The 26,010-nt window shown below is 47.6% G+C and overlaps 2 protein-coding genes across 3 annotated transcripts in view; one reads left to right on the top strand and one right to left on the bottom strand.

Moving 5' to 3' along the window:
• The first annotated feature begins 447 nt into the window (after positions 1 to 447).
• Positions 448 to 16,168, top strand: AAMDC (adipogenesis associated Mth938 domain containing). The gene is given in 6 exon segments (XM_056561252.1): positions 448 to 506; positions 1,120 to 1,260; positions 15,037 to 15,132; positions 15,649 to 15,714; positions 15,716 to 15,769; positions 15,772 to 16,168. Coding segments are annotated over 6 exon segments (402 nt in total). The 5' UTR covers positions 448 to 482; the 3' UTR covers positions 15,793 to 16,168.
• A 1,017-nt stretch (positions 16,169 to 17,185) lies between these two features.
• The window catches only part of INTS4 (integrator complex subunit 4), a 42,923-nt gene continuing 34,098 nt past the window's right edge, over positions 17,186 to 26,010 (bottom strand). For both annotated transcript variants that reach the window (XM_056561249.1, XM_056561250.1), the window contains exons 17-23: positions 25,462 to 25,542; positions 21,804 to 21,934; positions 20,746 to 20,805; positions 20,137 to 20,296; positions 19,321 to 19,464; positions 18,862 to 18,982; positions 17,186 to 17,921 (exon numbers count right to left, since the gene is read on the bottom strand). In XM_056561249.1, the coding sequence (XP_056417224.1) occupies positions 17,728 to 17,921; positions 18,862 to 18,982; positions 19,321 to 19,464; positions 20,137 to 20,296; positions 20,746 to 20,805; positions 21,804 to 21,934; positions 25,462 to 25,542 (891 nt within the window). In that variant the 3' untranslated portion in view covers positions 17,186 to 17,727. The remainder of the gene's footprint in view (positions 17,922 to 18,861; positions 18,983 to 19,320; positions 19,465 to 20,136; positions 20,297 to 20,745; positions 20,806 to 21,803; positions 21,935 to 25,461; positions 25,543 to 26,010) is intronic.

Raw genomic sequence — 26,010 nt, 5'->3', positions numbered from 1 at the left:
AGTGTTATAAGTCCCTATGGGATAACAATGATCAGTGTGTGCAGTGGTATAGGTCCCTATGGGATAACAATGATCAGTGTGTGCAGTGTTATAGGTCCCTATGGGAGCTATAACACTGCAAAAAAAAAGTGAATAAAGATCATTTAACCCCTTCCCTATTAAAAGTTTGAATCGCCCCCCTTTTCCCATAAAAAAAAAAAGTGTAAATAAACATATGTGGTATCGCCGCATGCGGAAATGTCCGAATTTATAAAAATATATCATTAATTAAACCGCACGGTCAATGGCGTACGCGCAAAAAAAAAAATACCGGGCCATACGTGGAAAAATAAAGTTATAGGGGTCAGAAGATGACAATTTTAAACATATACATTTTCCTGCATGAAGTTTTGATCATTTTTTTTTTTTTTTTTTTTTTTTTTTTTTTTTCCCAGAAGTCCGACAAAATCCAACCTATATAAGTAGGGTATCATTATAATCGTATGGACCTACAGAATAAAGATCAGGTGTCATTTTTACAGAAAAATGTACTACGTAGAAACGTAAGCCCCCAAAAGTTACAAAATGGCGTGTTTTTTTTTTTTTTTTTTTTTTTTTCAATTTTGTCTCGCATTGATTGATTATTTTTTTATTTTTATTTTTTTCTCGTTTTGCCGAAGATTTTTTTTTTTTTTTGTAAAATGACTGACGTCATTACAAAGTAGAATTGGTGGTGCAAAAAATAAGCAATCATATGGATATTTAGGTGAAAGATTGAAAGAGTTAAGATTTTATTTTTTTTTTTTTTTTTTTTTTAAAGGGAAGGAGGAAAAAACGAAAATGCAAAAAACTGAAAACCCCCTGGTCCTTAAGGGGTTAAGGACGCCTCTATGTGCAGATGACTGGAACCTAAACCTAAAAAAATTTAGAGAAAAGGATTTTCTACTCTGCTATATTATGTGGATAGCGCCAGAGTGCGGTAATACTGCTACTGGTATATCTACACATGATTGAATATTGTGTAAATCCTGTTCTAGTTTGGTTCTAGATCCAGAAAGACTCTTCCTCTTCTTTTCTCTCCTCTAAACCTGTACGCTCAATTTTTTTTTTATTTATTTTTATTTTTTTTTTTTTTTGAAGGGGTCGGTCAGCAGGATGTCGTCTCCCGAAATCTCCAAGATCTCCTGGGGCAGCATGAAGGTGTCGGGTCAGGTCTATAAGGACTGCAAGGTGTGGCCTGGAGGGAGCCGGACGTGGGACTGGAGAGAAACCGGAACAGAGGTAAGATCTGAGCGCCCGGTGGCGTCACCGGCGTGCCTCCAGCTGTTGCAAAACTACAACTCCCAGCATGCCCGGACAGCCGTTGGCTGTCCGGGCATGCTGGGAGTTGTAGTTTTGCAACAGCTGGAGGCACCCTGGTTGGGAGACACTGTACCAGAGTTTGAGTATTTTGTTCTTCTTTGCAATTAGGATGAGCCATGCATTTTGTCCGGGCATGCAGGGAGTTGTAGTTTTGCAACAGCTGGAGGCACCCTGGTTGGGAGACCACTGTACCAGAGTGTCTGAGTATGCAGTTGTTCTTAACATTTAGGATAAGCCATGCATTTTGTCCGGGCATGCAGGGAGTTGTAGTTTTGCAACAGCTGGAGGCACCCTGGTTGGGAGACCACTGTACCAGAGTGTCTGAGTATGCAGTTGTTCTTAACATTTAGGATAAGCCATGCATTTTGTCCGGGCATGCAGGGAGTTGTAGTTTTGCAACAGCTGGAGGAACTCTGATTGGGGAAACACTGCATAAGGACTGCACTTCAGTGGTCCGGGCCTCTATAGGAGCTATAATGGTGGACACTTTGGTCGTCGTTCAGAACACAGTGATATGTGAACACAATAATATGAGGGATCTCCTGTGTTGCTGTGCGCAGCGCTGGGTACACTAGGGGGGGGGGGGGGCACCGCTCGCTTCCTGTACTGCCGCAGTGATCTGCTGCTGCCGCCGCCGCCTGAGGTTCGGTCTCTTCCAGGCATGACTAGAGAGGGAAGTGGGGGAGGCAGGGATCACGAAGACCCCCCCCAACGTTCTGCAGAGCTGGAGACGTGGCCTAGTTACTGCCTCCTCTCTGCTGTGGTATGGCTTCTGCAGCATCTACTATAAATCATTGCTGCTGGTCCCCAAAACTGCGGACAGAACGCCGTGTCCATCCAGGGATAACGGAGAAGACTCCATGGGCCTGAATTTAATAGTAGTGTTGAGTTTTGGATGTATATATTTTTATACATATTTATATATAAAAAAAATTCTATTTAATATATTTGTTAATAAAAATATATTTATATAAAATCCAGACCTCCAAGGTTGTAACTAGAGATGAGCGAATTTACAGTAAATTCGATTCGTCACGAACTTCTCGGCTCGGCAGTTGATGAATTTTCCTGCGTAAATTAGTTCAGCCGTCAGGTGCTCCGGTGGGCTGGAAAAGGAGGATACATTCCTAGGAAAGAGTCTCCTAGGACTGTATCCACCTTTTCCAGCCCACCGGAGCACCTGAAGGCTGAACTAATTTATGCAGGAAAAGTCATCAACTGCCGAGCCGAGAAGTTCGTGACGAATCGAATTTACTGTAAGTTCGCTCATCTCTAGTTGTAACCTAAACTAACAGTTAAGGTACACAGTGAACACCATGGGCCTGATTTTTAATGGTTGGGATGGATTGGATCGGGTTGGGATGGATTGGATTAAATAGATTAGAATAGATTTATTTTTTTATTTAAGTATTTTTATTTAGATTTTGCAATTTTAAAACCTAAAACCCCACCAAGGTGAAACAGAAAAAACAACAATGTCCAAAGGTCTCAGAGACCACTACAAACATAGGCATTCAAGGTAGGATTAAGCACAGGTCCTCAGCATAGAAGGTCCTGATCTGACTGGAGAAAGGTGCAAAAACAGGCACTCACAGATCCTCACATCCCGGCAACACCAAATTTGACCCCATGTGTCCCCCAGAAGCCGGCTTCCTGTAACCCATGCAGGTGTGGAAAATGCACATTTCCCCCACAAGGTGCCCTAGTACAGTGGTTCTCAACTGTACCCCCAAATAGTGAAAGTATGTCCGTGGGTACCTCCTCATGCGGAACTTGAGCGCGAGAGGTACCCATGGACAAAATAAGTCATAAAAGTACTTATTTTCATAATGGCATGTGCTTACCTTTATACTAATACGATACTTAATCCCCTTGTGCCATTATTTCCCCCCCCCCCCCCCCTCCATCTGATCACCTTTTGCCAGTAAAGTGGGAGGGGGGAATAGCGGCACAAGGGGATTAAGATGGAGGGGAGGGTTAATAATCACCCCCTCCATCTTAATTCCCTTGTGCCGTTATTTCCCCCTCTGTCTGATTCCTTTTTGCCACTATCAGATAATGCCAAAATGGAGGAGAGAATAATGGCACAAAGGGATAAAGATAAGGGGGGGGAAAACAATGGCACGAGGGGATTAAGATGGAGGGGTATAATCACCCCCCTACTCCTTCATAATGGAATCAGGGGGAAATAATAATTACACTCCCTCCCCCCCCCCCCCCATCTTAATGCCCTCGTGCCATTATTTGGAACATATATAGGAACTTAGGAAGTTGAATAATTTTAAATATGTTAATCCTTCCGGCTAGGGACAAGGGAAGCGAGGACCAGGCATTCAGCAGTTCCACAGTGGAGCTCCAAAAAATGGTTCTAAATTCAGGAATAAATACTCCACAAGGGAAGGGGAACTCCGGGTGAAAGCGCCATCAGAGAGGACTTAGCCCAGTTGACCCGCAAGCTTGGGGAGGACAACAATCAAATCCTCCCTCATAGAGTCTGGAAGAGAGTTTGCGGCAGCTATCGAGTGACACAATCTAAGGAGAGTAGGGGCCAACCTCTCCTCATTCATCCCGTACCAGTCACTGATCACCCCCATCTAGACCCGGGGTCTTCCCAGTAGGAAGGTCAGGAATGGCCTGGCTCACCTCTAACGCCTCCGCCTGACTAAGCATGGGAAGGGACAGGTGCCATAGAAGAAATAGGATTTCCCCCTGACAGGGCTGGACAGGAGCAGAGTATAAAGAGGCATAGAAGTCTCTGAAGACTGAGTTAATCATCTGAGGGTCCGACACCACAACACAATCACCACCCCCTAATACACGGAATAGAGGCGGCCGTCCTACTAACTCTTGCCAGATAAGCCAACAACTTCCCATTCGTGTCCCCAAACTCAAAAAGGGCCCCCTCCCTGTCTGCCAGCCACAGCTGGATCCTGTCCCTCTGAGCCCTATCCCATGACCTCTCATTTTCTGGGGAGGGATCCCTGACATACACCGCTTCTAAAGAACTCTCCTCCGCCTGCAGCCCACCCTCCATAGCTGACCTAAACTTCCTCTGGCCCGTCACACCCGCTATAAAGGCACCCCGAATCGTGGCCTGATACGCATGCCACTGAACTAAGGGATCAGGATGAAAAACATTATGCTCCCAATACTCGGCATGAGCCACCCCAGCACCTCCGCCCTCAACCAGCCCGGATGCATGTGCCAAAGACGGGAAAGGGGACTAAATAGAGGACTAGAAGTACAGCTGAGTGGTCTGAGATCCCTCTAGTGGTGCAGAAAACTTCTCTTACTGTCTGGAGGAGATCCTCAGACGCCAGGGCCTTGTCTATACGAGAGAAGGACCTATGGGCCACAGAGTAAAAAGAAAATGCCATCTCATTCGGGTACTTCCATCTCCAGAGGTCGGGCAGGCCCAGCGCCAATTAGTAAAGGAAGGAGAGCCAGGGTCAGCAGCTGTGGTGCGATCAAGCTGGGGATCTGGAGCCACATTAAAGTCCTCTATAATAAGGTTTGGGTCAGAAGGAAAAGACAACAGTTTATTAGTAATCGGCTCCAGCACAGAGATGTGAACAGGAGGAGGCACATAAACAACAACAAGACATGGACAAGAACAAAGGGAAAAGAGCCGAGAGAGCAATGTTATATCACAAATCTCCCAAAATGGTCACAAGCCGCCTGGGAAACAACAAACGGGAAAGATTTAGTAATCAACACAGAGACACCCCGAGCATAGTCAGAGTAGGAGGCATGATAACCCCGCGCTATCCAGGCCCTTTTCAGGACAGGAACCTTCTGGCCCATTAGGAGTCTCTTGTAGACAGATAATAGGAGGAGACTGATGTTTCATAAAGTCTGAGCATAAGGCACTTTTTAAATTTGGAGTTAACATTCCAGCTAGCAACATTTAGGGGTCCCCATCATCACAAACAGGTAAGAGAAAATACAGAAATGACCATGGGAGATCCAGAGCGAGGAAGGAGAGAGCACCGGGACCAGACATACCTCTCACAACCAACATAAAAACAGACAGGGCACACAAAAAACACAAAAACAGATTTATATAAGCATAAACAAAATATTCCCCAAACTTCCCTGGCTAGCACTAAACGGACAGAATAAGAACTCTATGCCCACAGTGCAGACCTATACCCTAAATACAACTACCACGGGGCATTAGAAGAACGCCTAGTAAACTGATCAACTAATACCAGAACCCTCCCGCCACCCCACCATTAACACTAAAAAGGCTGGTAACTAAGGAAGATGACCCCCACGAGAATCCCTAAGGAGAACCAGAACCTAGGGAGAATCACGGGGCAAACTCCCTTACCACTAAGGGGCAAAGGAGGAGAGAGCAGTCCCGGGTAGGACAGTCCGGAGGTTTGACAGGCGGGCCGCATCAACCCAGTGGAGAGCCTCAGTTGGGGAGGTGAAGAATTTAGTGGAGGTCCCATCCACCACCCTCAGGCGAGCAGTATACAACATCGAGGAGCGGTAGCCCTTTGCTTCGACTGGACCTCAGTGAACTGAACCCGCTGCTTATGCAACTCCACGGAGAAGTCCGGATAAAAGGATACTCTGCTTCCACCACAGATGACCTCCCCTTGATACGCACCGCACGAAGAACAGCATCCCTGGCCTTGAAGTGGAGAAGTTTTGCCAGGAAAGGGTGCGGAGGACCCCCAGGGGGAGGAGGCCGAGCCGTTACACTCTGGGCCCTTTCTACTCCAATAAGGAGAGAAGGTATCAGCTGGAATTGTCTCCTTCAGCCACTTTTCAAGGATTAACATGGGGTCATACCCTTCCACCTTTTCAGGAAGTATATAACGTATTATGGTCACCAAAAAATGTCCACAATTTATAATCCAAAATAATCTTTATTAAGAGAAAAAATATGTATAACAACAATACCACAATACATTAGACATGACAAGAACCCCTATCCCACAAAAAACATATACCCCATAAAGCACTGGTGTCCCTAGCCACAATAATTCCCATTATTGGTAATATGCACGTGTGTGTGTGTGTGTGTGTGTGTGTGTGTGTATATATATATATATATGTGTATATATATATATATGTATATATATGTGTATATATATATATATATATATATATATAATATATATATATATATATATATATAATTATGGATTGACTGCTGGCGGTTAATCTAAATTGTGGGAGGAGTTATGGGGACTATGATTACCTCGGTCCCAAGGTGCCTGGTAGCGTACGAGTCAGCTCGTTTCTGCGCGTCTGGGATCCCCCCACGTCGCTTCCGGTTTCCTCGGGTCAGGTAAGGGCACGGTCGGACTGTGCCTCGTTTTTTTTTTTTTTTGGCTTTGTTTTGTTCAGCGGGGGTCCCTGGGGTGGTCTGGCTGCCGAGCCAGGCCCGTATGTTAACCCTCGCCGGGGATCCGCTGCAGAGGGGGGGGGAGCTCCGTCATGCCACACGGCTGGCATCGCGTATTACCACGCTGTCTCCTGAGGTTGCCGGGGAGACGGTGTCACGTGGGTGTCGGCATGGGGCCGGGAGGAAGATCGTGGCTTCCCGGCGTACGGCTCCGCTGCATGTCGGCACTAATTAGGTTCTGCTGCATAAGCTGCGGCTCTCGGGTGGAGCGGTCATGTTGTAACACTATGAATTTCAGATAGTTGGGGCATTTTTTCATACTTATCATGGCACATGGGGGGGGGGGGGGGGGAAGCGCCACCGGAGGGTATGCATTGATGGGTGCCACCGGAGGGTATGCATTGATGGGTGCCACCGGAGGGTATGCATTGATGGGTGCCACCGGAGGGTATGCATTGATGGGTGCCACCGGAGGGTATGCATTGATGGGTGCCACCGGAGGGTATGCATTTGACGAGCATCCATGATACCTGTGAACTGTATGAGTTGTGGGAGGCACATGGAGCACTTACTTTCCATTCGCTTGTTATTACTGTATACAGGATAGGTTCTAGCAACATACGCACCATATATACACAACTGTCATAATCCTTTTTTCCGCGGTTACCCTGGGGGTTAGTCAGGCCACATTTTTTAGGCTGACTGGGGGGGGGGGAAGGGGGGCTATGTAGCTTCGCAGTCCTGGGCAACACCACAGACAACATAGTGTTAACTCACTGAGGACAGATCACACATCTGGTAAATACGACAGAACTAACTGTGCTACGTTTCCCATACTTCATACTTAACATCTGGTAACATGGGAATTGCTTCTAATTTAGCACCTCACCGAGTTGTCATACCATGTGGATATTCTGGTCAATTAGTCTTATGAATATGTTATCCAGAGTGATTCCTTGTGTTTGCTTGTTTCAGAAACTCACGCTCTCATCTACGCTTGCCTCTCAGAATCAATTCTAAAACACTGATTGTGTTTAGGGTTATATTACAGGTACTTTAATTGTTTACATTCTTAAGGTTCTGCCTGGTCTTTTACACGGTATCTCAGGGTTACGATTTCGTTATTTATACTTGTTTCGTTCAGGCAGCCTCTGCTTCCCTATCAACTCAGTCAACTCTACTTACCATCTCTACAGGTTCAGGTACCATATAGGATTTTATTATCAAGGGTATGTTTGCGCTTACAGATAGTCAGCTGATTTTAGTTTTGATTTATCGTTTGCTGCAGGTTGCGGATCTATCACACGTCGTAAGTACAATTTGGTATATACTTCGGTTGGAGGGAGGGGGAGTGGGGCATGGGTTACTTCAGCCACTCTGGCTTTCCTCGTTCAGAGGTGGACTGCCGGGTCAGTCCTCGATGCCTCATGTTGGGGGGGGCAGGGTTCACGATATTGATAAATAGGGGAGGGGGGGGGGGATTCAGCCAGTAGAGGTGGATTGCCACGTCAGTCCTCGCGCCTTGTAAACTGGCTTAGTTAGTTCACCAGTCTTGTCATTTTCACTTCTAGAGGCAGATTGTTTTCAATCCACGCGCCTCATGTTGTCTCTTCTTGTCTTTGGGAGGATAGTTTAAATTACACTTCTCTGACGGGGAACTATTTCATTATTTAAGGTGATGTCTGTGGCTTCGGGAAGTATGGAAGGGGTAGCAGGTCGCGCAACTCCAGCCAGATCTTCGGCGGCCAGATCTTTGATTGCCAGATCTTCGCCTGCCAGATCATCTCCTGCCAGATCTACCAATCAAGGGAGCGTCCTATAATTCAGGACTTGGACTATTCCCAAAAATGTTGCAGAGTTACGACGCCGAGGTATCCCCTTTCCGGCAACCGCTAGAAAAGCCGAGCTATTCAGACTCTTAAGCTCTCAGGAAACCCCGGGTCCGGCTGATCGGGCAGACCAAGAGTCAGGATCGTTAGATAAGATTCTTTCAGCTCTGGATAAGTTGTCGTCATCCATGCAGGAAGTGCAGGGTAGACTGGGGGCTTTGGAAGCCCGGGCCAGTCAGGCCATTCCAGCTTCTACCTCGTCCGCAGAGGCAGCTGCTGTGTCAGGGATCTCGGCCGTAGTTGCTGGCCCTTCAGGATCCACCTCTAACCCTACTCCCATTGCCATCTCGGGTCCGGCCACCACTTCAACTCCAAGAGTGGTCGAGGCTGGGGCATCCATGGTCTCAGTCTTTCCAGGGGGTCCTTCTCCAGGTACGTCTTGTTCCTCCGTAAGTCTCATCCCAGCACACTTCATCCCTGAGGTCATCAGGACATCTTGGATGGCAAGGATGTTAATTTGGCATCCCTCCTGGTGGCCTCACAGGACGTGCTGGACAATAAGACGTTCGCTTGTGGGGAGGTCTCAGTGACGGTCAAGGCCAGAGACCCTAGGCTAGGCAGGAAATTAAATATTCCTGAGTTCGTTTAAGCATTTGGTCTGTACAGGGATGTTCTCTGTGCCGCCAATCCAAACAAGAGAATTGAGTTGGACCAGTACTTACACAAACTAGTGGACCTGGGGTATAAGTACGGTGGTACATCATTTTATGATTATCACAGTTCCTTCTCAGCGAAAGCGGCGGCCACCTTGTCGCAATTCCAGCAGGGCACGAATTGGGCAGTGTTAGACACAGAGCTCTTTTGCAGGCACTTCGCCGGTCTCAGAGCTCCCCTATGTGGCATCTGTCAGTCATCCACACATGGCACAAACTGGTGCCCAAACGCAGTCGCGGGCACATCATCTGTGGAAGGGGGACCAGCACCTAAAGCACAGGCAGGCCCCGCTGTCGACAAGCTGGGTAGACCAGTGCATTATCTCGGAAATGCACAAATCTGTAATAATTTCAATTTTTCATCCTGCCGTTTTAGCCAGTGCAGGTTGCTACATATTTGTTGCATTTGCCACAGGGCACATCCCAAAAGTCAGTGCCCGAAAAAATCCGGGGCCAATGCATGACTAGACTGGGTGAATGCCGAGGTTCTCAGGTCTTTTTTGCAGGATCATCCAGACCAGGGTTTAATAGAATTTTTGTGTCAGGGTTTCATCCAGGGTTTCCACACTGGGTTAGTATGCCTGCCGCATGATACTTTTGAATGCAGAAACCTTCAGTCGGCTGAAAATAATCGTGAGGTGGTATCAGAATTATTGAGCCAGGAGATTCGCAAAGGGTTTGTGATCGGCCCCTTTCCCAGGGCTCCCTTCAACCAGTGTAGAGTCAGTCCGATAGGGGTAGCCTGTGGAAAATTTTCGAATAAATTCAGATTGATTTACGACTTGTCCGCACCTCATTCATCCGTCGTTCCAAGCCTCAATTCATTAATACTGTCAGAAGAAGTGTCATTGAAGTATACATCAGTTGACATGGCAATTCAAAAAATATTGAACCTAGGTCCTGGCACATGGCTATCCAAAGCTGACATCTCGGATGCCTTCAAATTATTGCCTATACGTCCTGAGTTGTGGCAGTGGCACGGGATCAAGTGGGATGGCTTATATTATTTTGCCACTAGTCTTACCTTTGGATCCAAAAGCAGCCCTTGGCTGTTTGACTCCTTTGCATCGGCTTTGGAATGGATTTTAGTTAATCAATGGTCATGTCCCAATGTCCTACACTATTTAGATGATTTCCTTTTACTAGAAAGCCCAGTCAATGTGCCCAGGAATCTGGAGACGCTTCTCCACGTTTTTCACTGTCTCAATATCCCGGTGGCCGAGAGGAAGGTAGAAGGCCCGGCAACTTCCATCACTTTCTTAGGGGTCACTTTAGATACAGTCGGCATGGAAGCCAGTCTCCCACAAGATAAGCTGGATCGGATTCGAACAGTCATCCACAATTTAGCATGCTCCCTGGTGTCTAATAGACAGCAACTCCAGAGCCTTCTGGGTATGTTAAATTTTGCAATGAGGATCATTCCTCAGGGCAGAGCTTTCGTGTCCAGATTACTTGCCCTTCTTCCAACAGCTCCCGATGCCAATTCTCCAGTGGTCCTGGACCAGGCTGCTAGAGCAGATTTGGCTATGTGGGACCAATATTTGACTTCATGGAACGGAATATCCATGTTTATTCCCAGTTCCAACCAGCATTCTCCTACTGTTATCACCGATGCCGCAGCATCAGCGGGCTTTGCGGCCATACACAAGACGCATTGGTTTGCAGGCTCATGGCCCCCGGAGTTGCTGGTCTTACCAGGGTTCTCTTCCACGTCAGCTTTCTTTGAAATTATTCCAATAGTAGCAGCGGCCATGACGTGGGGCCACTTATGGCAAGGGCAGACTATACTGTTTCACACGGACAACATGGCCATTCGCGACATCATTTGTAGGGGGAGGTCCAAGTCCTTACACATAATGGCATTTCTCCGCAGGCTAACTCATACTGCCTTACTAAGGAATTTCCACGTAGAATGTGTCCACATAGAAGGGAGGAAGAACGTAGCCGCTGACGCGCTGTCTCGCTTTAATCTCCAGGTATTCCGCCAAGTGATGCCCGGAGCGGACAAATTAGCTACGCCAATACCCCCATTCAATACTTGGAGGCTGGATTAGACGGGCATTATGACGGAGCCATGAAGTTGATCAACCTGTCCCTCGCAAAAAATACTGCTAGGTCGTACAAACTGGCTTGGGGCACTTTTTTGCAATTTCTTCATACTCACCCCTCAGCTAAACCTATGGACATATCCTACATTTTAGCATTTGTTTCCTTTTGCCACTTTTCGCTAAAGTTATCACACAGTTCCATAAGGTTATATCTCTCTGGCATCCAACATCATCGGTCCCTCAGGTATCCTGATCTCCCTTCCATTTCAAGTGCACATCCGGTCAAGGCGGCTTTGAAGGGTATACAAAAATCAGAGAAGCCTAAATCACCGTCCAGAGCTCCGTTATCTGCAGCTATGTTTCAGCAATTTAGTCGCACATTAGACAACCACCCTTTTGGGTTTTCCGCCAGCATTGTGTTGAAAGCAGCCCTGTATTTAAGTTATTTTGGGTTCTTGAGACCCGGGGAATTTACCAAAACCAGTTACAATTCCACGGCCCTTTTGGTCAAACACCTTATACCTTCAGAGAATGGTTACACACTTTTGTTGGATTGCACCAAAACTCAGCAGGACAAACAGGTTCAGGTGAAATATTTCCCTACCCAAAATCCTTGGTGCCCGGTGAGAGTTCTTCAGCAACTTCTTGGACTATTAAGCAATAAAACTCCCGATTCCCCCCTACTACCTTTTCCTATGCAGCCGCTCTCCTCCAAAGATTTCGTGAGCCATATCAGGATCTTGGCTCGTAGTGCGGGATTTAACGCATCTTCCATTATCGGTCACTCTTTTAGGATGGGGGCAGCCTCCTCGGCCTCTAGACATGGGGTTCCCGCCCATATAATTAAAAGACTGGGCCGCTGGAAATTGCCATGTTTCCAGCGATATATACCTGATCCTCAGGTCGAAATGGCTCAAGCTTTCTGTAAACTTGCTGATATTTGATTTATACTTGCATCATTAAAACAATACTAAACGATCTGGTCTTTTGCCCTCTTCTTACCTTAGGTTAACCCCATACGGCCGGCAGGGCACACATCAGGCTTTAGTTATGTATCATTATGTTAAGGTGTTTTATATTGTAATGTAATACACGCTCACGGTGAATAATCTGACCACAAATATATATAATATATATGGCAAATCAGACCTCCATGAAGATCAATAGGGATAATGAAGGATAATACAAATTAGTGACAATGCAACTCGGCTATCTCATAGCATTCACTACCTGCTCCAGGCATATTACCAGTGGCCATATGGGGACCCCGTGCACCCTCAACGGATGTAGTTTTGTGGGCAACTCCACTTCGTCAGGAAATATTGTTACTGGTTGGTGTAAGAAACATATATATATATATATATATATATATATATATATATATATATATATATATATATATATATATATATATATACTCCCAGGAAGATTATAGGTGATACACCTTTTCAGGAAGGCCAACAAGGCGAATATTATTGTGCCGTAAGCGATTCTCCATATCTTCCATACGGCTCAGGACTCCAGTCACCTGGCCCTGAAGAGAAGCGACTTGATCCGGCAGAGTATGGAGAGTATCCTCCACTGTAGAGCTCCACATCCTCAGTGCGTTCACGTATCTTTTGAGTCTCATGTCGTAAGATACAACTCCTGCCGCAGGCAGTTGCTGTGGAGGAGTCGGAGATCCCTCAAACAATGACAGCGGAGGATCAGAAGAGTCGTCCCTAAGACGGTCCAGATTTCTAGAGAACTGGCTCAGCCCTTTCGTCGCCTGCGCAGAGACTTTTTAGCAGCAAGCGGGGTCTGAGCACCAGGACGGGACCACAAGAGTGGGAGGACCCATCATCAGAAGTCGGCTGAGAGGCCTCAGCACATAGTTTGGATTTCTAATTTCTGTTACCGCCACAGGAGCCACCCATGGCTGACAGGGTCACACAGAGAGCTGGTAGAAAGTCACTAGGAGCACAGTCCAAGGAGTGCAGGTCACCCCAATTAGTAAAGCAGACCCCAGCAAGTGTGCGAGTCTTGGCAAGCCCAGAGGTAGCCCACAAGGGTACTCGCAGACTGAGGGCAAGGCAGCAGGCAGTCCAGATAGCAATATAGCAGAGGGGACCTCCTGAGAGGTAACCGCTGGGTGCACTGGAGTCCACAGCTGGCAGTAGGAATGTGAAAGATAAATGGAGCACAGGGTAGTGGGGACACAACAGCCCAGACAGTCCCCTTATACCACAGGGCGGCCTGTTATGGAGCAGTTCAGCTCGCCCCCTCACAGAAGGGACCAGAGGCCACACAATATGCCGCGCTCTCCCCCTCCACCAAGGTCCTGCCGGCCGCGGGTGTTACAGCAACCGGGGAGAAGAGAAAGCCCCGCCCACGGAGGTGCCAGACCTCGGACTTTCAATGCAGGGCAGCCCAGGACCTCACAGCAGACGGGGAGAAGCCTGCAGGGTAAATTAGGCTGGGGAAGCAGGAGCCTTCACGCTATGCGGCCTCTGACTCTGGCATCCAGGCCACACATACGCATCTAGAATATATCATCATTTGTCTAGAAAAATTTGAGGGGTGCCAACATTTATGGCCATGACTGTGTGTATAATATACACATATACATACTGGCTGGACTAGGCTCTATTAGAGATGAGCGAACTTACAGTAAATTCGATTCGTCACGAACTTCTCGGCTCGGCAGTTGATGACTTTTCCTGCATAAATTAGTTCAGCTTTCCGGTGCTCCAGGGCTGGAAAAGGTGGATACAGTCCTAGGAGACTCTTTCCTAGGAATGTATCCACCTTTTCCAGCCAACCGGAGCACCTGAAGGCTGAACTAATTTATGCAGGAAAAGTCATCAACTGCCGAGCCGAGAAGTTCGTGACGAATCTAATTTACTGCAAGTTCGCTCATCTCTAGCTGAATACTACAGAGGAAAATTTTTTTTTTTTTTTTTGGAACATCACAAGCACAGTGCTCTCTGCTGACACCTCTGTCCATTTTAGGAACTGTACAGAGCAGCATATGTTTACTATGGGGATTTTCTCCTACTCTGGACAGTTCTTAAAATGGATCGAAATGTCAGCAGAGAGCAATCTGAAAAAAAATCTTAATCCTTCCAGTACTTTTTAGCAGCTGTATGCTACAGAGAAAATTCTATTCTTTTTGAATTTCTTTTGTCTTGTCAACAGTGCTCTCTCCTGATGCCCATATCAGGAACTGTCCAGAGCAGGAGAAAATTCCCATAGAAAACCTCTCCTGCTCTGGACAGTTCCTGACATGGCCAGAGGTGTCAGCAGAGAGCACTGTGGTCAGACAGAAAGGAAATTCAAAAAGAAAAGAACTTCCTGTGGAGTATACAGAAGCTAAGTACTGGAAGGATTAGGATTTTTTTTTTTATAGAAAGTTAAACAGATTTACAAATTACTTCTATCAGTTGATTTAAAAAAAAAATCCAGTGGAGTACCCCTTTAGCTCCAGTTTTCTTTATACCAGAGGAGGTTTTTTTTTTTCCAGAGTGCCACCAGCTGTTGCAAAACTACAACAACTCCCAGCATGCCCAGACAGCCAACGGCTGTCTGGGCATGCTGGGAGTTTTAGTTTTGCAACAGCTGGAGGAACCCTGGTTGGGGAAACACTTTGTTGGTGTATGCTGATAGTTATCAATTAGCATGAACCGTGCATTTTGTACTCTGCTGCAGAATATGTTGGCACTATATAAATTGTATAAATCCTCTGTCCGTCCTGTGTTGCTCAGCATCATCCTGGTGTCCAGCCTGCAGACGTTGAGGAGGTGTTGAAGAAGGGGGTGAAGACGTTGGTCATTGGCCGCGGTATGAGTGAAGCTCTGCAGGTGAGATGGGGGTGTAGTTCCCAAGACAAACCCAAGGGGGCAGTGTCTGCCTCAGTCTGTTTTTACCACCATTACGTTTACTGTACCTGCTGCACCATGTGCCAAAAATGATGGGGCACTGAATGGGTGACACGTTGTTTGCCTAGAAAGAGTAAAATGCAAACAGATTCCTAACCTGGGTGCCTCCAGCTGTTGCAAAACTAAATCTACCAGCATGCCTGCACAGCCTTTGGCTGTCCAGCTATGCTGAGGGTTTAGTTCTGCAACAGCTGGAGGCACTCAGGTTCGGCTGCATTCACACCGTGTTTTTTTTTTTTTTTTACATCCGGGTGCCGGATCTAGCTGGGGGGAGGGGAAAACCGGGCGCTCCCGTACCCCAGCCGGATCAGCCTGGATAGGTGATAAGATGTGTAAGCACCGGAGTACCCCTTTAAACAGTCATCCTACCAAAACAGACACAGAATTAGAAGACATGGCTATTCCCACTTATCACAGTTCCTTATTCTCTTTCCTCAGGTCCCTGCGGTCACCCTGGACTACATCAGATCTCAAGGCGCAGACGTCCTGGTCTTCCAGACGGAGAAAAGCGGTGCAGGAATATAACAGCCTGGCCTCACAAGGGGTTAAAGTCGGGGGAGGTTGTTTCACTCCACCTGCTAAATCTGCACCGAAATGTACAGAGTCCTGGCCCTAGAGCGGGAACCTGGGCCCCTGCATGATGTATGTCTGCTGCAGGTGTATAGTCTGTGGGATATAGGGGGGGGGGGACGATTATATTTTTGTTCTGTACATTTTATGGTAAAATGATCGAATGCCAAAGCAAAGCTCAATTGGCTGCACAAAAATCAAGCTGCATATGGGATTGTAGGGGGGGAAAATAATAAAGGTGCTGAGTAGACTAAGAAGAAAAGAATTGTCTTTGGCCTAAAGGGGGTAAAGCCTCAATTACACTGCAGAAAGGATATTTATTTAAATAAAAGGCAAGGAACAAGATCGGACTATAAAAATGTGAATTCTGCCACTGGAAACCTGTTCCATTGGATTGTGGGTTATTTGTGACTATTTTTTATTCTATTAAAGTAGTATTCCGGGGTTTAAAACGTTACTCTGCCCCAGGACATCTTCTCCCCTATCCAAAGGATAGGGGATAAGATGTTAGATCACTGGGGGGGGGGGGGGGTGGGGGGGGGGGAGCCCCCAGGATATCGGGCATGCAGCACACCCTGCTGTCATTATGCACAGAGCAAATGCGCTCCCATGCATAATGACGGGCAATACAGGGGCAGGAGTATTGTGATGTCATGGCTCCGCCCCTTTAATGCAAGTCTATGGGAGGGGGTGTGACAGTGATGGACCCATCCCTCAGGGAGGAGCGCGTACTACAACCAGCATGCGCTTTATTTCCATCAGAACCCCCCCCCCCCCCGCCCCCCCCCCCCCCCCCCCCCCCCCCCCCCCGCATGAGCTACTGATAGGATAACTAATTTTTTGCTGGAGATCTCCTTTAAATCAAAGATATAATATCCACTTTTATTTGACCATTTACCACTGGACTCTTGATTTAGTTGTTAGTATAGCCAGGAAAACATCTTATCCTCTATCCAATGGATCTCTGCTGCGGCACCCCAGTCATCCAGTAGACGGAGCGAACTCCACTCCATGGCGGATGACTGGCGACCACAGCCACCATTCATGTCTATGGGAGGAGGCTTGACAGCTACATACTAGCCCTTACACCCCCTCCAAGAGACATGAATGGAGGGGGCCTGGCATCACGAACACAGAAGAGCCAAGCTTCCGTGCTCTGGAGATCGCGGGATAAGATGTTTTGCGGCAGAGTACCCCCTTTAATTCTGAAAACTAAAAGGAGGCCATACCGCTCCCGGGAATGCTGGGAGTTGTAGTTTTGCAACAGCTGGTGGTGCCCTGGTCTGCAGGATAGGCTGTCAGTAATATAATAGAGACGATGCACTCAGTCAACTCGTCACCACATAATACAAAATGTCACATGGCAGAACCAGGGGAAAAAGGTTTTTTTTTTTTTACGAAAACAAAAAAAACAAAATCAACAATTCTGTACAAAAAAAATTAAAAATCTTGTTCATCTCATTTATCCATACAACAAAAATAAGACCATGATGCATTGTTCTATATACACAGATACCCTGCTGGGAAAAAAAACTGCAAAATTCCTGTAACTTGGCCTCCGATAATCCGGCACTTTTAGCCACGATAGCAGCAGATGTGGTGGCAAAATTATTTTGGGGACTGGTTATGGCTGTTCTTAGGAGCCAAGAGACCCCCACGGCACCAATCATTAGGGTTATTGGACCCAAAATGACTGCTTTTTATTAGTGATACCAAGTGACCGTCATTTTAGTGATCAGTGGGGGGGAGGGGCTCAGTTATTGGTGACATGATTGCAGAGGACCTGTGCAGTGACTGCTGGGATAGCTGCCCCTCAGGGTGTCACCGCCTGGCAGACTGCTGGGATAGCTGCCCCTCAGGGTGTCACTGCCTGGCAGACTGCTGGGATAGCTGCCCCTCAGGGTGTCACCGCCTGGCAGACTGCTGGGATAGCTGCCCCTCAGGGTGTCACCGCCTGGCAGGTTTGGGCATAAGGAAGACTTTGACAGGTTTGCTGAAAGGCAGAGTCCCCTCTATGTTAGTTTCTGGGAGGGGCGCAGAGTCTGTGCTGTCCCCCCAGGTGGTCTTGGAGGAGCGGGTCAGCGCTCGGCTTCTGCTGGAGCTGTAGGCGAGCAAGAGGTTAACTTCAATCTGGCAGGGCTCTGCAGAAAAATAAAAAACACGGGTCACATAGAAGCTTCTTATAGTTATTGCTCTAAGTCAGTATTTCCCAACAGGGTGGCTCCAGCTGCTGCAAAACTACAACTCCCAGCATGCCCGGACAGCCTTAGGTGGTCCGGGCATGATGGGAGTTGTAGTTTTGCAACTGCTGGAAGCACCCTGGTTGGGAAACCCCATTCTTCATACAGTAATGCAGAACTAGCAACATTATGTACTTAGAGAAGCACTTCAAGGATTGTATTTGTTTTTTCCTTGCCCATATCATGCGCACTCACTATCACTATTCCTACACCGCCATCTATTTCATTACAGCACAGCTGCATCAGAGCGTTTCATTACTGTAACTGGGTCATGCTTAATGTGTCAGAGGAAGTGGTCAGTCCTGGGTCAGCTAACTTCCTGTAACAACAGGATGATATCACGTATCAGACTCTCCAGGAAGCTCCAACACCCCTCCAGCTCCATCTGTATACTGCTGCTGCTGCTGCTGCTGCTATCTCTACGGGATCAGGATATATAGTAGTTATACACACACACACACCCCTCCAGCTCTATCTGTATACTGCTACCGCTATCTCTATGGGATCAGGATATAATGGGGTCAGGCTATATAGTAGTTATACACCTCCCCAATAGCTCTGTCTGTATACTGCTGCTATCTCTATGGGATCAGGATATATAGTATACACCTCCCCTCCCGCTCTGTCTGTATACTGCTGCTGTCTCTATGGGGTCAGGATATATAATAGTTATATATACCTCTCCCTCTCTCTTACCCCCCCCCCATGCTTTCATAAAACAATGATTCTGATAAGTAAAACCTCCTTTTATGAAGCTGATGGGAATGACGAGTATAAAGTGTTTTCCCCGTATTATACAGGAATGTTTAATGTGCTCTGTACCCCGGTCTCTGCTCCTCACCTGTCCAGGCTGTATGAGACAGATAGACCTGTGTAATGAGCCGATGTCGCCCCGGGCCGGGGTTGCGAAAGTCTGCTGGTTTTGGGTGAATAATCTGAACCTGCCCATCTGGATATCCGACCTTGAAGGAGACACAAAAATGGTGTTCAACACCCAATAAGTGATAGCATCATGTGACCACAATTACTATACGTCTCTGAGTGTTCAGATGTAGCAGAGCTGAACCCATCACTGGACGGTATCATTATAGTGAGAGATGATCCTACTGGCTCCACTGCACCGATCATCCACTGCCCCGGATCATCCACTGCCCCGGATCGCCTCCACTGCACCGATCATCTACTGCCCCCGATCGCCTCCACTGCACCGATCATCTCTACTGCACTGATCTCAGCTCTGCTACATCTGTATGTTGAGTTGCTTCGTATATCACAGTCCACTCATTACATCTGGACGTACCTGGACTTTAACAGTGTTCTGCGGTTCCTGGACGTGTTGCAATGTGGCATCAACATCCAGGGCTACAACTAAACCGGAGGTGAACCGGATCGGGTTATCAGACTCAGCGGCCGGTTCAATGATGTGCGCCGAGGCTCTGTGAATCTGCAATGTAAGAGAATGACCTTGACACAATGTAATGTATGTACACAGTGACCAGCAGAATAGTGAGTGCAGCTCTGGAGTATAATACAGGATCAGTACAGGATAAGTAATGTAATGTATGTACACAGTGACAAGCAGAATAGTGAGTGCAGCTCTGGAGTATAATACAGGATATAACTCAGGATCAGTACAGGATAAGTAATGTAATGTATGTACACAATGACCTCACCAGCAGAATAGTGAGTACAGCTCTGGAGTATAATACAGGATATAACTCAGGATCAGTACAGGATAAGTAATGTAATGTATGTACACAGTGACCTCACCAGCAGAATAGTGAGTATAGCTCTGGAGTATAATACATGATATAACTCAGGATCAGTACAGGATAAGTAATGTAATGTGTATACACAGTGACCCCACCAGCAGAATAGTGAGTACAGCTCTGGAGTATAATACAGGATATAACTGAACTCCCACCATGGACCATTTATAATCATCTTATATAATACTGGTGTCTTGATGAAGTAAAGAAGACTTGGGGCTCGGGCCTAAGTGCAACTGGACCCTCTGCTCCCCGTAGAACTTCTGTTCTTATACCAAATAATGTGCTGTGGTATTTGACCGGGTATTATTATCTGCATATAACATTCATCATGTGGCTTTGGTCACCTGATCAGGTAGAGTTAGCCGCAGGAGGCTGCTCTGCCGCAGGGAGGTCTGCAGGATCTTCACCATCTCTAAGGGTTTGGAGTTCACCAGTCGAGGCATAAGATCCAGCAGCTTATCCACAAAACTGTCCTGCATGTGGGGGAGCTCCGAGATGAAGCACCTGGGAGGATGAAAAGGGAAACAGGACAAGATACTTGTCACAAATTCACTTCTATACTACATCGGTAAACTTACATTTATGCTGAAAATTTCTTAAAGGGGTACTCCGATGCTCCAGCATTCTGAACATTTTTCTCTGAATACTCGGAGACAGAGGCCGTGATTGTGACGTCACGGGCATGCCCCTCATGACGTCACACCACGCCTCCTCCATTCATGTCTATGGGCCGACACGCCCCCTCCCATAGACTTGAATGGAGGGGGTGTGCCCGTGACATCACGACCACTGCCACAGGAATCCAGCATTTGTTTAGTTTGCAGAGGCCCCAGCAGCGGAACTCCCACGATCAGACATCTTATCCTCCATCCTTTGGATAGGGGATAAGATGTCTGGCAGCGGAGTACCCCTTTAAATCAGTCATCACACAACTGATATGAATGCATACTCACCTTTGGAAAAAATCCACCTCCTGCAGGAACTGCTTACACATGCTGAACAGCGGCTCCTCCCTGCAGAACAGGAAAGTAGTATTATTATTTGTATAAAATTGGAATTATGACATTTTGCAATATACTTTCAGTATAAATTTTTCAGGGTTTTTAAATAAGCACTGTCACTTTAAATTTTTTTTACATGTTGTATGTAGAGTCATGTCAAAAAGTATAGACCAGTGTTCAAACCCCGACCGATCACTATGACTAGTTGGGAGAAGAGCGCGCTAAGTGTGTTCTCTCTCAACTCTGTACCACGTGACCAATTTACAATTTAAAGGGATACTCCGACGCTAAGACATCTTATCCCCTATCCAAAGGATAGGGGATAAGATGCCTGATCGCGGGGGTCCCACAGCTGTCACGCCCCCTCCATAGGCTTACACTGCGGGGGTGAAGCGTGACGTCACACGGGGGCGGAGCCGTGATGTCACTATGCTCCGTCCCCGTGATCACCAGTAATCAGACCCGGAGCGAGCATGCTCCGGGGGCTGATTCTAACGGGGTGCGGTGTGGAAGATCATGGGGGTCCCCAGCGCCGTGACCCCCACGATCAGGCATCTTATCCCCTATCCTTTGGCTAGGGGATAAGATGTCTTAGCGCCGGAGTACCCCTTTAAGTCTATGGGATTGTCTCACATAACTTGTGGACAGGTTAAGCCAATGTTTCCCAACCAGGGTGCCTCCAGCTGTTGCGTTTCCAGGTGTAATGTCCCTATAACATTCTACTATCCAGGGAGATCAGAGGGTTAAAGGGGTACTCCGCTGCTCAGCGTTTGGAACAACGCTCTGGTCCGAACGCTGGAGCTGGGAGCTCGTGATGTCATAGCCCCGCCCCCTCAATGCAAGTCTATGGGAGGGGGCGTGACAACTGTCACGCCCCCTCCCATAGACTTGCATTGAGGGGGCGGGGCTATGACATCACGAGCTCCCGGCTCCAGCGTTCAGAACAGTTTGTTCCAAATGCTGAGCAGCGGAGTACCCCTTTAAGTGTTGCGGTCTCTTGGGTCACTCACCCTTTGGTGGTCCGGGCGGTTACAAGGAGCTGGAGGGCGTTTGCCTGTAACCTCATGTGATGAATGATGGCCACTTGTCGGTTCTCCAGCCCACTGTACATGAACTCCATCTTGTACGTTTCTTCCAAAATCTGGACAAAGGGGAAACAAGAACCATAATTGGAAGCAGTCGTATTCCCAGTCCGTGCCCAATACACAGGGGGGTTCACAGGACTCCGCAGAGGCATGGCTGACAGTCTAGTTACTAAGGGAAGAACTCCCTAGCAACCAAACCTCAAGGACATCACCAGTAATACAGATAAATGATAGAATTCACCAAAATAGGAGACAGTGCTTCAAATACAGGTACGTTTTATTAAAATGGAAATAAAAAAAATTCTCTCTCTATCTCATATCTATCTAAATGTATAAATATTAGGGATCGGCCGATAATCACGATTTTGGGCATTATCGGTATCGGCAATTACCTTGCCGATAAGCCGATAATGCCCCGCACTGCGACCGCCCCCTCCTGACCCGACCCACCGCACTGCGACCGCCCCCTCCTGACCCGACCCACCGCACTGCGACCGCCCCCTCCTGACCCGACCCACCGCACCGCGTCGCACCCCCCACCGTACCGCCCCAGCCCCATTGCCTCCCCCATCTCCGGTTTTATAATTACCTGTTCCCAGGGCCCACGCTTCTTCTTGCTCCTGCTGCGTCCTGCGTTACGCTGTGCGCAGTGACGTGCGCGACGTGACGTCACCGTCAGTGCGCACAGTGACAGTTCAGGAAGACGCCACCGGAGCCAGATGTAGAGTGGACCCCGGGAACAGGTAATTATAAAACCGGGGATGGGGGGAGGCAATGGGGCCGGGGCGGTCGCGATGCGGCGGGTCGGGGAGGCGGTGATAGGACTCAGGACCCCCGGACAGGCAGGGGGAGAGAAGCGGGTGGCGGCGGCGGCAGTCTCTGGCACCGCAAAAGCCACTGCAGTGCATTGATTTTAAGCGCCCGCTTTAAATCAATGATCTGCAGCGGTGTCGCGGGGGGATAAATAGCCGATAACTTATACCGGAATATCGGTATAAGTTATCGGCTATCGGCACTAACCTCCACCGATTATCGGTATCGGCCCTAAAAAAACGATATCGGTCGATCCCTAATAAATATCCTAACAAAGGGCCCTTGTGGAAAGACATTCTGCAGTTTCTATTGCGTCCTGTGCCATCGGACCCGCCGCAGCAATGCCTTCCAGCGCTCCAGTCACCGCCTCTGATGACCTCTACATTACCGGTGCGGCCGCAGTCTTCACAAGACACTTACCAGAGTCGCAGCCGCAGCTTTAACAGTGAATGTCACCAGAGCGTACTAGGTGAGAACTTTCTGATTCAAGCTACATTCTATCCAGAATAATCTCAGTTATCAGGCTGAACCTCCAGGTTGTTTAAAGGGGTTCTCCACCATAATGTAATTTTAGTACGTACCTTGCAGACAGTAATGGACATGCTTAGGAAGGATCTGCGCTTATCTTGGGGCTAAATGGCTATGTTGTGAGATTACCATAATACTGAGGCTAGCTTTTTGTGAACTGGTATTTCCTGTTTGAGTTTCCTTCTTTTACCTACAAATCCCATAATTCCATTTTCCTCCAACCCACACGTCAGCCACCCCACCCATTGAAACATAAATGAGCTGCATCCATTCAAAAGACCTGTGGTTTTCAATCAGGGTGCCTACAGCTGTTGCACTAGTTGCAGATGGATCTCTCTCCCACCAAGCGATCCCTCCACCCATTGAAGCAGACAGGCTCCCTGTCATCAGCTGACTAGTGATGTCAGGTCTCGGCCGCATTGCAACCTGGGAAAAATCGGAGACAACAGTCATTTTGTATGCTGGTAAAAATAAATATTGGGGTGAAAATCACATAAGAATTGTGAGAAAACCGTCACACACAGGTACAGACACTATATTATGGACTACACTAACTTTACAGCCACTGTAGCATAGTAAAAACAAAAAAATTCCTGGAATACCCCTTTTAAATAAGTGGGACTTAGTATAAAGTTTGGCATTTACACCTTACATTCCAGATTACTGACTGCCAGAGTATGCAACAAATTCAGTGAATTAAGTGTTATAATATCTGTATTACATAGTATGCCTTATATATACCGTATTTTTCGCCGTATAAGACGCACTTTTTCTTCCTCAAAACTGGGGGGAAAAAGTCGATGAGTCTTATACGGCGAATACACCCCTATCGCGGTGGTCCCTGCGGCCATCAACGGCCGGGACCCGTGGCTAATACAGGACATCACCGATCGCGGTGATGCCCTGTATTAACCCTTCAGACGTGGCGATCAAAGCTGACCGCCGCGTCTGAAGGGAAAGTAACACTAACCCGGCTGTTCAGCGATTTCACCGCAGCGGTCCCGAACAGCCCGACTGAACAGCCAGCTTAGTGCTTACAGGACACCGGGAGGGACCTTACCTGCCTCCTCGGTGTCTTCTCCATTCAGGGATCCCCTGTATGGCCGGCGCTCTCCTTCCTCGTCATCACGTCGTCGCGTACGTGTGTCGGCGTGCGTAACGACGTGATGGCGGCGACGGAGAGCGAGGATACCCGGCCGGCAGCAGAGACGTTCCAGAGCGACGGGGACAGCGATGGAGCGACATCCAGGGCAGCGGTGACGGGTCCGGAGCGGCGAGTATTACCTACTATGCAGTGGTCTTCAATCTGCGGACCTCCAGATGTTGCAAAACTACATCTCCCAGCATGCCCGGACAGCCAACGGCTGTCCGGGCATGCTGGGAGTTGTAGTTTTGCAACATCTGGAGGTCCGCAGATTGAAGACCACTATTGGGTTCAAAATCTTAATTTGTTTTAGATTTTGCACCTATAAATTGGGTGCATCTTATACGCCAGTGCGTCCTATAGGGCGAAAAATACGGTAGTTGCCGATCATTTTTATACTATTATAAGGGCCCTGTGTTATGAGATTAATATAATATATATATATATTAATTTTCTTATTTCCATTTTAATAAAACGTACCTGTATTTGAAGCACGGTCTCATATTTTAGTGAATTCTATCACGTAACAGTATTACTGGTGATGTCCTTGAGGTTTGGATATATTTTGTATATACTTGTTTAGCCTTTTATGACACCTAGGGTATAGGTGAATATCCAATTTAACCTCGGATACAATCTAATTGTGAGCTGCACTACAATTAGATTTTTTACTCCCTAGAAACCCCAGTCTTTTCAATGGGAGGTTGTCAGGCTGGGTCCTGTCACGTAGTCTGTCTGGTGTCAGCCCATTTGTGCCAGGGCCACAGAGAACACTGGGGAGATGCCGGGCAACATGCAAAGCGAAAGTGCAGCCGCTTCAGTAGTTCTAATGGTACAGGTACTGCATTAGTAAAAGGGTGCCGCCCCCTTAAACATCTGAAGTCGATACCATACACCAGTGTTTTCCAACCAGGGTGCCTCCAGCTGTTGCAAAACTACAACTCCCAGCATGCCCGGACAGCCAACAGGTGTCCGGGCATGCTGGGAGTTGTAGTTTTGCAAAAGCTGCAGGCACCCTTGTTGGGAGACACTTGTCTACACTCATAATATAGCTTTGTCTTCTTCTCCTGCAGTCATCACGAATCCGGACTTTTTTACCTGTTTGACGGCCGTAGCAGCCAGAGAGTTCTGCTTCACATACAAGGGCGCCGCAAGGCTCCACAACTTCTCATTCAAAGCCTGGAAACCAGAGGGGGGAGAGAAAAAAATAAAATAAGCAGTCACATTACATTATTCTCTTAACCCCTTATGGACGCAGGGCGTACCTGTATGTCCTGAGTCCCATTTACGGGGTTTAAACCATTTTCACGAGCAGAGAACGGGTTAAACCTTACGGGCAGCCAGGACCCACGGCTAATACCGGGCACCGCCAATCGGGTCAATGCACGGCATTAACTCTTTAGACGCCACAATCATTTATTGTGGCGTCTAAAAGTGAAAGTAAAACTATCCCGGCGGGTCAGCGGAGCTGATTAGGACTATCGCGACAGAATCGCGATGTCCCGATCAGCTTACTGGACGACGGAGGGTCATCACCTGCCTCCTCCTCGTCCGATTGGCGATCTACTGCTCCAAGCCTGCTCCTGGAGCAGCAGAGTGCCAATAACACTAATCAATGCTATGATATGCTAAGGCATAGCATTGATC

This window comes from Hyla sarda, chromosome 2, assembly GCF_029499605.1.
Source record: "Hyla sarda isolate aHylSar1 chromosome 2, aHylSar1.hap1, whole genome shotgun sequence".
NCBI classification, from domain to species: domain Eukaryota; kingdom Metazoa; phylum Chordata; class Amphibia; order Anura; family Hylidae; genus Hyla; species Hyla sarda.
The sequence above is the reverse complement of the archived record's forward strand: the minus strand, read 5'-3'. Positions and strand labels throughout refer to the sequence as shown.